Source organism: Aplidium turbinatum, chromosome 3 (genome assembly GCF_918807975.1).
Source record: "Aplidium turbinatum chromosome 3, kaAplTurb1.1, whole genome shotgun sequence".
Lineage (NCBI taxonomy): Eukaryota > Metazoa > Chordata > Ascidiacea > Aplousobranchia > Polyclinidae > Aplidium > Aplidium turbinatum.
In genome coordinates, this window is record NC_137474.1 from 40,452,563 (window position 1) to 40,468,175 (window position 15,613).

Here is a 15,613-nt window from a genome sequence, read left to right on the forward strand (position 1 = left end):
TTGTCAATCTATGATGAGTGGTTCCGGAGATACGGCCAAACTTCGAGATTTTGAGGCCCAAAAATTTCAAACCTCGTGGACCACCTCAATATGACGTCATAATTGAAAAAAAATTGGGGTGTAAACTTTTTATCCCAAATACCACCAGATGGGACCCCAGGCATTTTGAATTTCAAAAATGGTGAAAAAATGAAACACCCTAATAAATATGTGATGATCGTGGTAAATATTGTGTCTTGTTCTCGGACTGAGAAATCCGTCATTTTTACATTGATTCAACGTCTGCAGACGTTCTGCAGACGTTGAACCAATGTAAAAAACGACGGATTTTGCTGTTGTTTAATCGTGTTTATCCGCTTACACAAACGTTTTTCTGCGTTTTAGAATACAATGGCATTACATTTCCTACTGACGTCATTTTATCTTTTCGTCAGCATTGTTTTCCAGAAGAAATATTTGGGTCACGTTTTCCAGTTTAGAACACAAAATAAAGTGGAAGGTTTTTGTTGAACAACCCTCTTGGCAAATGCTAGCCCCTGAACATGTCGTTCACTTCACACTGTTGCTCTCGATCTAGAACTAAGTTATGGTTTTTGATTTTCTAGATTTCATGTAAGATTTTGAACAGTTATGTTCAAAGTATCCAGTACCGGTATCCACGGAAACATTACGCAGCCTAAACGAATTGCAAAGTAGCCTAATAGGCTAAAATACAAAAAAGCAGAAAGTGTCACACTACTTTGATGAAAACAAGTTTATCAAAGAGCTTAATTGCGACACTTGGAGGAGAATCCGGCCACCCTCGGTAACGGGGACATCACCGGATTAAAACTGGACTACTACTACTTTCGCCATACAAGTGTGGCTTCGTCAATCCCTACATGTCTGGAACATATAATGAAATAGTCTTATGAGAATTGAAATAGATTGTTAGGCTATTTGTGAAAACAAAACCTTAGTAGATATGTCTCAAAAGTGAACGACTTTGACAAAATAGCCTACATTTGCGTTTTGAATTTCGAGTTGGTTGGTTTTGAATCTTTATCCTCGGACTGACAAAGCCTTGATAAATTATTTTGTTCCCCTAATAGTTTCGCATAATTGTAGAGGCTTTTGACGCAAGGCGGTTACCAAGATTGACAGAGTGAAATGTTACCGGGATATTATTCCATCCAGTAGATGCCGCTGAATGGAGAGCAGTCCTTAGAATGCGTTGCTCAAGTGCATACCCCGAGAGTCAAACCAGTGCCGCTTGATCTTGAGTCGGGCGCGTAACCACTGAACTAACGTTTATGGTGAATGTAAACACAGAATGATAATCACAGATAGGCTACATTTGAATTAAAGAAAATTGAACATTTAAGATAATAGTAATACATTTTTCAAACAAAAATTTTGAATAGGCCTACTATCTGATGTTCAAAGGTTTCCATACAAAGATACAAGTTTTCAGTAGCGTAGCCAGGAATTTTGAAAGAGGGGGTTTTGACGACCCAGCGGCTGGGGGGCCTCCCCAGAAAATTTTGAAAAATTACTTTGAATTTGGTGCATTCTGAGAGCATTTTCAACAAAAATGTGGTTACGAATATTCCTGTAAAATGGTGGTGGCATAGCAAAAAGATAAGATCATGTTTTCTTCGGCATTTTTCCGAAATGAAGCTAAGTCGCTCTGTTTTCTTGTTGCTAATTCCTGGCTGAGATGTTTGGTATTGGCAAAACTTGCTCTTTTAATGCAATTTTGTTTAAAATTAGGCAATTTTTTTTAGACTGAAAGCATCATTCTCAATATCGTGACGTCACACGCGTGCTAAAGGGGGGTTGTAACCCCCAAACCCCCGCCCTTGGCTACGCCACTGCAAGTTTTAACGACTTATTCTCACCATATAATATGTGCTTATAAATTTTGTTTCTAATCGCATGTCGTCCAGCTTGTTAAGTTGTGAAAAATTACGGTACAACCAAATCTGTAAAAATTCTTTGAATTCCTGTGAAGAATGAACTTCGTTGTCGGTGTTTTTTTATGAAACTTGAAGGGGTCGAACCGACAGACAATGTACAAAACATTGAACATGACACCGCAGTTATGCCGTAATCTTTATAGCTGTGTGACTGTAAGCAAAAAGCCCATCCTACAAAGTATACATAAATATTGACACTTGCTTTACTGAAGTGCTAATTCAAAGCAAGTTTCTGTGATGCCTTTAAACAAAAAAATATAAAAAAAAAACAACGCGCATCTTGAGTGGCGCCTCAGATGAAAGCGGCAAACTTAACCGTGTGGTCTTATGTCATTAGATTCTCGGCTTTCCAAATGGCTTGCAAACATTCAATTGGTCAAACATGTAGCTCATATACAGATGACTTTGGTTTCTTTTATTAGCAAGCTTCGTGTACTTGGAGTGACATGGGCTGTCATTAAGATTTGGTCTAGAAATTAGTAGGCTAATATTCTTTTTTAGGAATCAAACTATGGCTTTAAAAAAGGGGTTGGCAAGCAAAAACCTATTTCCACTGATTTGAGCAAGACACTGGCGTGCAGAAATACGGGCTGTTGAGTTTCGTAAGGAACAGGGTTGTTCGAAAAAAGGCACGTTACTGGTGGTTAAGGTACGCTCGAATGGATGATAGTAAAGATTCATGGTGTAAAAAAAAAAAATCGTTTTGTCGACTTGTGACGTCATAGTTATTGTGCGATTAATTGTATTGTGGCGCAGTTTTCCAGCTCTTGTCTTATATAACATCAGCATTAATGCATTAGGCATTACAACGATACCTTCCTAACTGCCATCTTTAAAGCAAACCTTCAAAAACTGACTCTTTACAAAAACTGACGTCTGTTATTGTGGTCATTCATCATTTCTAGCCTGTTATGAAACTAAAGCATTGCTCTGATTTGCAACTGTTTTTAGAGTTACGTACAATTTATGCCGAATAACGTACAGTTTTGTCAAAGAACTATTATTCGTGTAGACTTGCAGGCAATCTTAAATTTTTTTTTCAATATTTAGCATTTTTCTCATAAGAACGCCCCTGAGTGCAGGCCGTTTTTGTAACCCCATAAAATTCGGAGCGTTCAAAAACAAATAGGTAGATGTTCAGCGGCTAGCCATGCATCAACACTCCACAGAACCCCTTAAAACTTTCCATGGACTCATTATAGGCTAGGCTAAGGAGTCATGTAATACACGGTATAGCCTACACCCCACGTTAAAACACTACGCGTGACTTCTGGAACGGAGAAGCTTCAAAATCAAGCGGCGCTGGTTCGACTCTCAGGGTGTGCGCTTGAGCAACGCACGTTAAGGACTGCTCTCCATTTAGTTGCATCTAATGGATGGAAGAATTCCCCAGCAACAAGACTTCAACAATCGGAAACTTCACTCTGTCGAACTCGGTGACCGGGCCTGCGTCAATGATTCAAAGCCTGTACAAGTATGCAAAACTGCCAGGATTGATCTCTGCAAGAAGCTTTCCCAGTCCGAGAATAAAGATTCAATCAATCAATTTCGCTTTTCAAGAGTGATGGATCAGGCCTCATGTAGGCTACATGAACTAAAACACTCATTGCATCCCCTGCACTGAGTAATCGTTTTTCAAAACACCAGGAAAGATAAAACGCCAGTTTTTATTTGGTAAGCCATTTTTATTCTTTGTGCCTGATGAATGTGAGTTGCGTTTTACGCCGGTTTGTTTAACTTTTTTTTATTGTATAGCCTAAATAGCCAGTGGCGTTGACAAGGAGGTCCACGGAGTACGTTTGGACCCGGGATTGCTTTAGGGGCCTGTAACCTTTCTAAGGGTCCCAGACTTGAAGAAACCACCTCGTATTTTTTGGACTAGTGCGTTTTTCATAGAAGCGTTTAGTTTGATGCCAAAGGATTTCATTGGTAGGCTACCGGCACAAGGCATCATCTCAACGGCACTGCAAATGGCCATATATAGCCTAATTACCTATATAATAATAGCCTACGTCAATAGCCTAACAATTACGTTGTGAAACAACGTGCATTCTTTCTGTATTTCTATTTATTAAAAAGGGAAATAAAAGCGAGATCTTGACTAGATGTAGCCTAACAAACGTGGGCTACACAAGAAGTCTTCACTATCAACTGAATTACTTTTAAAAGTTTCTGTAAGTGATTTCCTTTGAAGAACTGACCGCTTTTGACATCAAATATACAATAGAGAAATAAAACATAGTAACTTTACCGGGTTTAGCATACTTTATTTCACACAAAATAGAACATAATTAAATAAATAAACTCAAACGTTTTCGACACGTACGTGTGTCCTCATCAGGAATTAAATCTGCAATACATAAAATGAAAATCGTAAGATAAATTTGACTGCACTGTAACTGTAACGACACTCTGGACTGAAAGCACAAACTGAACAAATGATACGAGAATGATTGCGAGTAAATTATGCGGTGGGAATTATGAATTATGTTCCCACCGCATAATTTACTCGCAATCATTCTCGTATCATTTGTTCAGTTTGTGCTTTCAGTCCAGAGTGTCGTTACAGTTACAGTGCAGTCAAATTTATCTTACGATTTCATTTTATGTATTGCAGATTTAATTCCTGACGAGGACACACGTACGTGTCGAAAACGTTTGAGTTTATTTTATTTAATTATGTTCTATTTTGTGTGAAATAAAGTATGCTAAACCCGCTAAAGTTACTATGTTTTATTTCTCTATGGTTCAACAAAGCAAACTCTCTACCAAAGCTTTAAATATACAATAAATCGTTATTTATTAAAAACAGCGGAAAATTGACATTTTGGAAGTGCAGAAACAAAACATTTAATCAATTGCATCCACTGACGTGTTCTATTCAACCAGCAGCAGCTGAAGTTTTGAGACCTTAATTAATGACGATTTTGGGAGGAAGGGTATTTAGCCTAGCAATTGTATTTCAACTAAAAATCTTGCCAGAATACATATCTTTGCTTCACTATAGGTCGTTACTTGTGGATACGCATAGTTTATTCCAAAAGGGTGGTTGCACCTTCAATTAAAAAGCCTTTACTTTAATGAGAGTCCATTACAGAAAAAATATTACCATTCATGAGATGTGCGTGTATTTTTTGCGTGAAGAAAAATAGAAAACATATTAAACCCATTGAAGTTTTTTTGTTGCCAAAAGTACAGTATAAAAATGTCACTGGACGTTGAATACAGAAAACACAATCTACAAAGCATTTCCCGAATACTCAGCTGTGTGATTAACCGCTGATTAAAAACATTTAGCGAACTAAATTCAACCTTGCACTCTGTTCAAATCGCATCGCAAATATTGACGAAAACAATCACACAACCATCAATTTATCACTTTACAAAGACAAGCGAAATAAAAGTGTAAAACAATACAACAAAATCAGGTATAGCTTCGCAGCCATAAGAAAATTATTCTCATCAACAAACAACTACATTTGATGATTTTCTGAAGGATTTGATAAAACTTCAACTTTTATTTACTGCAAAGTAACTTTCGTATCTCAGCCGCTTCAAAAAACAACGAAATATTTCCGCCCCCACATCAATCCCTTTCTTAAACTAAATTAAAGTCAGATGTTGAATCCAGGTAATAAAGGAATAACCTGCTGTCTAGTATTTCATGAACGTAAGTCTATGCAAATGTTGAGAAATATATTCGAATGACTCTTTACCACTGAATGTATGGTGCCCCTTACTTTAATCCAGATCGTATCTCAGTTGCAAATACGCCCATGACTAAGCTAGTCGCAAAAATGACGGGTGAACTGAGTTTGGGCAGGTCACCCAAGGAAAACTAACCGTTCAACCTGGTGCCTTGCAGGAATTGCCTTTTCAGACAAAGGATAAGTCCTCAGTTAATAACTGAAGTTGGCGTCAGCGAGGACATGCGGCTATAAAAATTTTACCAAACACCACATAATGCAGTTTAGACAGGCCACACCCTCAACATGAGTATTAATTCATGGACTGTATAATCCATATTAGTTGATGATGATGATGAAACTTCTATGCAGTGGACAACACAATTCACTGGGAAAGCAAAACTGTCAAACTTATGCAATTATGCTGAACAGCTAAGACAAGGCATCAAAGTTCACATATTGTTGAGCCTTCTTCTTGACACCAACCGCACAGGGGATTTTCGACAATTGGTGACGTCACCGTCGCGTCATTTTATTGCGTCATCAGATGTCACGTCTTTATTTGGCACGTGTGGTGCCGCATTTCCAGTTTCGAAGCAGCGCATGTTAAACCCTCGGCACAAGGGCACCGCTCATACATGGATGGACTTCTTTTCTTATGCTTGAATTCTCGCGTGCACACCTGAACGGAGAAGACAAATTAACGTCTATAGTACGTCATATCATTTTATCCAGACAACAAATCAGGCTTTTTTAACATTGATTTAGCTTCAGCAATTTGATGGTTGAAAAAAAGCCTCCAAACACCAAAAGTATTTATGATGTCTCTAATCAATAGATTTCCAAATTATATCTTTCAAGTTCTCGATGTGGCAAATTTCAGTCAAGTTTTATTTATCAAGTTCATGATTCTCTGAGACAAAAATACAGTTGCTGCCATTGACTTTAAAGTTCTGTAACAGTTGTCTCTTATAGAAACTGCAGGCTCCAAACATCCAGTCGAAAAATAAGAAGTTTTGAAATACATCAAGACTACCAAAACTTTGCTCTGATGTGAACATCACAGGTCGGCTGCATAGCCGAGTGGTGAGACCCATGGTTCGACGTTTGAAAGGCCACGGGTTCGACACCGCTCAAGAGCATGTGACTGTGTCTTTGGCAAGACACTTAAAGGCGTGTCTCGATTGCGGAGTGGCGCCTCTTCGACTTTGCCTTCGATTTCTCTCAGTGAGCTGCTCCAGAAAAATGCCTACGGCCCTTCTTAGGATTATGACTTGCTGAACTAAGCGTGGCAGGGCTCATCTTTATGTTAGTTTAGACAAAATAGCCATAGAATGAAACGAAATTCTCTGAAGAACCCAAGCAAAGAAGCAACAAGAAAAATTTTTTCTTTGAAATTCATTCAACATCTGCAGGCGTTTGATCAATCCAAAAAGATCTAGTTTTGCTGGCTGGAAAAGCAGCGTTAAAAAGTACATTTCAAAATTAAACTGACCTGACTTTCTTGTATCAGTGGTTTGCATATTTTGACGTACTGATGACGTGCGCAACAGAGCCCTTCGGCGCATTCGTCAGATCGAGAACATTCTTCTTTTTCGCCTATGATGAAAAAATAATGAGATTGTCATAAAAACGAGTGGAGAACTATCAAGCCACCCAATTTCCCTTCACTTCTTCGGCAAGAAAAATGTATACATTGACACCTTTTCGCTGACAGTTTCAGTCAAAATGTACTGTCTGTATGTATCGTAGACATGCTGGGCTCCTGCCAGTGCTTTTTAAAGCAGGCAGTTCCAGTGTTGTTATAATGCGGAGGAACGGAGTGGACTTACACTTTTAAAGCTGAGTGCTAAGGAGCAACGTTATTATCATTTAGAGTATTTGGTTTCTTCGCTTTCGGACCCACTGGAGATTCCGTAGTCTTAAAATTATTCCGGATTTAAAATTACTTCTTGGACGCACCTGCTAAAGCTGCTTTTTTAACTAAGGTTGTTAGCATGACAAGGATATCAAGTCACCCCAATATGTGCAGATCAACCCACTTTTATTTGTACGCCACCAGTCACCAAGGTTTGAAATAAGCCTAGAACCGTATATGAAACACGTCTGCCGTTGACGAGTATTGGGAAAATCAAACTTCACGAACTTACGTTTTTTTACTTCGGCCTTTGTGGTGGTTGTTGGCCGCGGGGGTGTCGGACGAGGACGTCGGTTTTTCCCATCGTTTCCTCTTCGATTTCGCCCGCAATTCCCAGGTCTTCTGTTCGTAGATTTTCTTCTGCTACATCTTGAAAACTGCTTCCGGCATTTGCGGGCATATTTGATGGAACATTTAGGTTTTTTGCATCGTTTACGAAGCTTGCGCAGACATTGTCTCTTTCGCTTGCTGCAACATCGTTTGTCTTTTTTTCGTTTTTCAAAGGGGTGCTTAGTTTTAGCATTCTTCTTTGTTCTGCATGCTTTCAAATGACTTGGACAACGTGCTTGACCCTGCAAATAAAACAATGCGTTAGTAACAGAATCGACACCAACAAGTTCGTTTCTTCTGTAATTTGTAACAACGAAAGCATTAGGGTTATAAGCACACAAACATAAATTTCTACACCACTTCTTTCTTTTTTTAGTTTTTTTTTAATCGCATGCTTATAGACAGGCAACTGTATAAATAAATAAAAAAAATGGCAAAAGGTATTTCGACGTACAAGGTTTCAGCGATACCGTACTTCCAAAGTGACCCTCAGACCTCAGTTAAGAGATATCCTGTCATACTGACATAGCATCTAGACTAGTAGCATAACAGATAGATAAAAAGTCCGATTTGTGATACCATGAAGTCACTAATGTGTTGTTAGGCAAGGCATAGGTCATTGTGGGTTATCAAGCTTATCTAACACAAACCCAATTACGCATTACTAAACTAAAGAGCTCGAACATGAAAAGAAAAAGCGATTATTTGCTGGTGTTTTGAGGTTTAGCCAAGCTTAAGAAAACACATCATTTGGTGCTTTACGTATTTGTCTTTTGACCACAACTGCAGTCTTATCAGCCGTTTATAAAACGTCACAAATCCTGGTAATTTGACTACGGCCAATTGTTCGCCTTGACCTGTGAATAGTTTGGTGACACATCAAGGCACACAGACGTTGACCATGGTATGGTACATTAATTTGGGGACTACTTCACCCTGTTACGTTCGTGCGCTATCCAAAACACCATTTTAATTTAGAATTATAAAATTTATATTAACTCATTTTTTCGTGTGACTAATGTGTCTTAGATGAAAACAAAAGCACTAGCTGGAACAAGCAATGAACTGAAACCAACATGTGATTGTACAAGCAAATGACGAAACCATGTCAGGTTCAAGACGCACATATAAAGTTGTTTGTGTAGGGAAGTAAGTGCATATAGGCTATAGCACACTACCGTAAGTCTATTATTGTCTACTAGACCTACATAGGCAAATAATAAAAGTAATTTGTCATTTTGGAGCAGCAAAATTTAACTTGAAAACATGTTGATAGTTCTTCTGCTGAATCCAAGTTAAAAGTGCAACATTTTCCTGTCCTTCTTTGTAGGGGGTTCAAACTCTCCAGCTAGCATACTGGTACAGTGACAGTAGCCTACTGCAGTACAATAAACTACAGTAGTAAAAACAATACTTTCATCACGCATTTAATAAACTAATTATATCACCTTGCTTCGACAGTCGGTTTTTAACTGACAAAAGTTGGTAGTGGGTTGGTCGGTTTGTGTGGAAAAGAGATAAGACGCTTGTCAAGCATTCGCTAAAGCCTTATCACAGCACAAGCTCAAAATCACTAACTGCAAACGAGCCCTAACGACATTTGACAGGCGCCAACTTCAAACGAAATGACTTGCTTGAAAACTGCGTACTTTTACAAATCAAAGGCAATATTTTACCACCTCATTGATGTAATTTTTACAAATCTTGCCCAAGAAAAACAAGATGGAGCAATTTGATGGGAATTTTTAAGACTCGAAGACATGATAAACTTGAATATTCTTCGAAAGATAGAAATCTTGTATCAGTGTAATCCGAAAGTGCTTTGAAGATTTAACCAGCGACGTCAAATCTTTACTGATATGACATGAATGTAAAAGCAGAACGTCACAGTTCATGTCACTTTATGAGTTAATGACAACAAATGTATGACAAATCAGTGGCCAATACAGATCTTTTTGAATTTTTTTTCTACAGACCCACTTATTGAAACATCCCCACTAAAATTGTGTGTGATCGTATAAAAATTGATGTGTTTTAACACGATAGAAAATTCCCTTCAGACACCCCTTCCAAAAATAAAACAAACTCAGCCATTCCTTACCAACAGCAATCATTGAAACGTAAAAAAATTCCATTATGGTTTGACACATCTCATACAGATACCTGTTGAGCTTACACACTAAAGCAGTAAAACAACACATGTCAAAAGACGTACTGCAATGCTGTGACTACGTCTAAAAATCACTTCTGAAAGAAAACTAAAAATATTCATGAACAATAAAACGAAGAGTTTGTCTGATTCACCCACACTGCTCATTTTAGCCACAATAAAAAAAAATTAAGAGTTCCGCGAAATTTTATTTCCAAGACAATTGCTACATTCGATAAACAAGAAAGGGTGAAACAAGTTTGTTGAAGTCAATTATAAAGACAAAAACAACGATTTGGTTTTCAAGGCTTTGTCAGAAGTTTTGAAACAACAAAAAGAGAAAAAGGAAACAAAAATTGGATAAACTAAACGACATAAGAAACCTCAAAATAAAGAAATCGTGATAAAAAAAAGATTTTAGCAATTCAATAACGCACATTTAATAAGTTGCTACATAATTATATGAAAAGTATATACTGCACTACACCAAGAGGTTGCAAAATTAATAGTGCAAGCTTTAAAGCTTTGACATAACTTCAAAAAGTAAATTTCATATCAGTGAAACGCAAAAAGTTGTTGAGATTGTGGGAAAATCGCAATTCATATCATATGGAAGCGATATACGCTTATCTATTTCCAGCTCGAAAAGCGATTTTGTAGAAATTAATCAAAGTGATTTTGCAAAAACCTACAAACAAAACGGTAAATTAAACACTTCGAGGTAATATTAGTTGAATTATAGCAAGTTATTTTAATTCCTAAAAATTAGATTTTGTAAAAAAAAATTGAAAAGTGAGTCGTAAAAATCTATGTCATCAACTGAAAAATATTCTACGACAAAAACACTTCTTTCAGTTCATCAAGAGATTGTTAAATATATATACTCCTGAAAAATCGAATTGGCAAAACCAACTGTTTTTATAGCGACACTGTTTGAAGTCATGGAATTTCAATTGTCAAGGCCAGTTCATTCAAATTTCCATTGGATTATTCAGGGGCGTCCAAACTTTTTAAGCGACGGACAAAAAAAAGGTTTAAAAGTGCACTTTGGACCCCTCTGTCAACACTGCAGCCTCTGGATAATAGCATTCTTTCACCTTTTACTTATGCTGCGGTTAAACAGCTGGTGATAGGCTATTGAATTAATTTAATCCTTCTTAGACCCGTTTTTCCGCCTTTCAAAGCTAATATTTATGATTAAGCCTGTGCTGACTGACGATAGCAAAACTCTAGAATAATAAACTAGGACAAAAGGTTGATGCGCTGATAAAATCAATCTTTAATTTACATAGCCTCTGAAAGTATTGATATGTCAAGGAGATGATTTAAAGGCCTAAATCTCATTGTATTTTATCAATGAAAGCAATGAACTGGAAGTATTGAAATGACAACTAGCCACTGCGCTACTGTAGCTTTATTGTTCGTTTGTTTGTACATCTTTCCATAATAGTATAGGTTTAATAAATCAATGCTTTTCATAGGCATGCGGTTCACTTTTTGTCCGCCAACAATATTAATGTTAAACTTCATGCCCTTTGATGGAAATTGTCGTTTTATTTCACATCCAATTTGAAGTTCAATGTGCCATCGTAAAAATAGTTCATGAAAAAACAAATTGAATAGTAGGCTACTACTTTCAATTTCAAATTTAATTAAAAAACAGTTAAGTTTTGGTGAGACCTATCTTCTCTGCGTTCTGGAATGGCATTTTATGCCATCACACGTAGCCGACGTAGGCGATGTACTTTCAATTCCTAATGACTGAAGTAATTAAGTAAACTCTTTCATGGAAATACTGTATACTAAAAACAGGAGTTTTTTGCAGGGGTTACCGTGATGAATAATAACTTACCTGAGGTCGATCTAGCACCAGAACAACATGGGCTACTGTAGAGTGTAGACTACCGCTGCACAAAAATAATTCAAATTCCTGAGCCAAGTTTGTGGCTATCCCTGACAGCAAAATCCGACTATTTTGCGTAAAACATTTAATTAGGCCTAGCCATGGTAAGACATATGTAAACTATGTTGACCGCCTCTTTGGAAAGTGTGCCAAGCAAACCTCGTATTGGCAAATTTTGTAAACACATAGCCTTGTCCGTTACGCCACTTGAAGCGATGAATTAGGCAAATAATCACCGAAAAACATAAACTTGTTTTCTCTTAGTCTTTTAAAAGATATATATAGCTGTAACCCATAGGCACATTTTTAACCAATATAACCTTCTACAATATTCCGCTACATGCGATGCAAACCTCAAGTGGAAAAACTGTTTGTTGTCTTCAAAATCAAGAGGTGCAAATATGTTTTGTATTTCCATTATACACCGTTAATCCGCTTCATGCGGTTGGGATTTCAACAAAAAGTTTACTTTACGAATAAGCACAAGACCTAAAAAGAGCATTCAATAAACTGCAGTCAAGGTGTTTGTTTTGACAGCACCAGATCGATACGAAAAAGCGATTAAAACGATTGGATCTTCAAAAAGTTAATATCCGTTTATTATGAATCAAACAGAGTGAGATTAATTATTCTTGTAGTTCTGTGATTTAATGAGCACGCTTGACAAAATTAGTGATGCCTACAGGATTTAAAAGTGTTGTTAATTAAGTAGCTTTTGGTCTTAAATTTATAATCTTCTTTTCTGTGTTGGGCGATCTTTTCATCAGCTTATTTAAATCAAGTACACGTTAGTCGGCTTGATTTATTGCATAGTTACAACACTAAAGGCCGACTTTTTCCTTCTAAATTTGTTGTTAAAACTGATTTTAATTACGCTGATGAGTTGCATTTGAGAAAATTGTTCAGGGGTAAAAAGGGTGTGGGTGCATTAAACTGGAACATCAAAGACTAACTGCTCTGCTTTTCAAAAGCAAGTTTCAACAATATACGTTCAACAGTGTTACTCTTTGTCTACGGGAACGAATCTTCCAATGATAAATCGAAATGACTCTTTAACCCTTGGCTGGTATAATCTCCATCCACAGACTGGTGAAGCTTAGCTTAACATTACCACTTTCACTGCTGGTTAATTCTTTGACGAATACCAATCACTTTGAAGCAGAACTTCAAAGTCAAGGGCTGCTACTTTTAAACCGTTTCTCATTAGATCAAAGTGAGGTCTTAAAATAGGCTACAGCGGTCAAAGGCACATGTTGAGGTTTCGAAAATCATTCTATTGATATTTTTGTAGTCTAATCTAGAGGCTAAAGCCTTGAATGGAAACTTTGGCAACTGAATAAAATAAAAAAGATTATTGCTTTCCGTTTTCGAGAAGTGTCTTTCTACTAAGGCACACCTTCGCCTGCTTTGGGTCCATGCCGAATCGACTATCTTTTCTCCATAACGCTGATTTCCACTTAACCTCGTACAAGACAATAGATATTAAAATCAGTTTCATAATAATAAAAAAAGTGATGTTATCTTTGTTTTTGAAATTGCAAGATAAGAGATTAAAAGAAACTGTGCAATTTGACTGACAAATCTACTTTGAGAGTATACCTACTAACCCGCAATGAGAATACTTCTTTGAACCTCACATTATGGAGACTTTTCAAAGCTCACTTGCGCAGGCTTTGAATCACCTATGTAGGCCAAGTCCAATGTAACCTAACCAGTGGCGTTGAACCAGGACAACCGTGGCCCCTGGCTGATTTTAGAAAAAATACCGATTATTTTTGGGGTCCTATTTTGATACAATGCGTTTCCATCCATTTCAGCTTTTTAGAGCTTTTTTTGAGAGATCCCGTCTTCCCATTAAGATTAGCACCCAAATTATTATATCAGCGGCCCTAAGTTAAAGTTTACAAATCTTTTGTTTATAGCTTGTTTGTAATATCGTTTTCGTTGACTAATCCCAGCCAGAACTAATAGGAAAGTGCCATTTCTAGACACACTTAAAATCGCAAAATTATCGCTCGATCCTCAAACACATAATTTGCATATTTGATTGGATAACAATTGGATGTTTTTTTAAAATTTAATTAATTTTTACCCATTTAATGGTGTTTTCACAGAATATCCACCTTCAACAAATTATAATTCTGTTACAGATTCATACAATAAAATATACAAAATACTTCTCTTACAGACACAGAGCCGTGGAAAAGGTAATTTGGGCCTGGTATCAATGAGCAAATCAAGACACTTCTAAAAAAAAGGCCTCATATCCAAAGAATATGCGATGTTTTTTTCACTTTTCAGGGCCCCTTGAAACGAGCCCTTAATTTTATCCCCAGCCTGGGTCTAAAAGTAACTTCCGGACCCCCTGTCAATGGTAGCCTACTGTTCACACAATTCTACAACAACGCAAAGTAGTCCATCCGTCTCTAATCACGTAGCTCCAGCAGAAACAAACAATACTGTAACTTTCATGAAGCTCGTACAAGTTTTTCATAAGCGTAGTCATAAACTTACGTGATTTTCCTGAATAATTCCATTTCTTGTGTGTTCTTTAGTTTTCTTCACTTTTCTCAAACTTCCTTTACTCCCTGACGAACTTGCAATGTTTGTGTCTGCATTTGCTTGATAATTTTCAAATTGAATAAACTGCAAAAATACAAACACGACCACAAAACATCTCGAAAAATCCATGATTTCAACGCATCAACTGTAAAATGTTCATAGACAAGTTGCTGCGTGCGTTCTCCGACTGATTTTATATCCGCTGAAGCCTTTTTCTTGTTACTTCAAAGAGTTTTTTCTATTTCTTTTTTTCCACGCTCTTCCACAACAGCGTAAGGATTTTGAGATTATCGTGCTTTTCTTAATTGCAGCATATCTGATGAAAGCATTGAGCCAGTGGTGGCCCAGTCGGACTTAGATAATGCAGCTTCTTTTTTTTGTCTAACAACAATTTGGATGATTTACATCTCGCGATAGAGTTGTCATAAAGGAAAATATATTTCGACACAAGATTCATGGTTTCGTTTCGAAAATTGGGTTTTGTGATTAACCATTGGGATTTGTTGTAATAATTGGATTTTGTGATTAACTCAAAACAAACCATTAGTCGAATAGCATACATACTGTAGGCTACAATTAATGCTTAGCACAAAATCGTTTTGTCTCCACACAAAATTTGGTTTGATTTCGTTTCGAATAAGTTTGTTATGGCGAATTTTGTTATATTTCCTTGCAAAAGAACATTTGTCTGAACAGGCGTAATGAATCGTCATCTGTCTGATTGGTCTTTCTTCCAGAAAAATCTCCCTGAACAATGTCCCCAAGTAAAAGCTCTTCCAGAAAAAATCTACCATGGCAATGACCATCCGAAACATTTTGGTAAATTTTTTCTAAAGCTGTTTTTTGTGGTGGATATTTCTGGGGGAAGATATTTACTTTAATTCGTCTAATTAGGCTACTTTTTGATGTTTTTTAAAGCTAATGTTTTTAAACATTTTAGCAACTTTTTTCAAATTTTTAGCAAAGATTTACTGTTTTTTTCAACTTTGCTAAAAGTTGGAAATACAAATTTCTACGTTTGATTCGCTAAGGAAACTGCAAGCAAAAAAAGGACACAATGCTTTAAACAGTTTAAATTATTGTGTTTGGTTCACAAAACAGTGAATT

General features: G+C 36.9%; 1 protein-coding gene across 1 annotated transcript; it reads right to left on the minus strand.

Annotated features, from left to right (window-relative positions):
* Nucleotides 1–4,742: 4,742 nt before the first annotated feature.
* LOC145767272 (uncharacterized) lies at nt 4,743–14,638 on the minus strand. Its single transcript, XM_082579063.1, has 4 exons — nt 14,459–14,638; nt 7,795–8,134; nt 7,140–7,243; nt 4,743–6,326 (listed from the first exon to the last, which is right to left on the minus strand). Exons 1-4 carry the CDS (start codon nt 14,633–14,635, stop codon nt 6,195–6,197), a joined length of 753 nt encoding a protein of 250 aa, XP_082435189.1. The 5' UTR covers nt 14,636–14,638; the 3' UTR covers nt 4,743–6,194.
* Between the last annotated feature and the right edge of the window lie 975 nt (nt 14,639–15,613).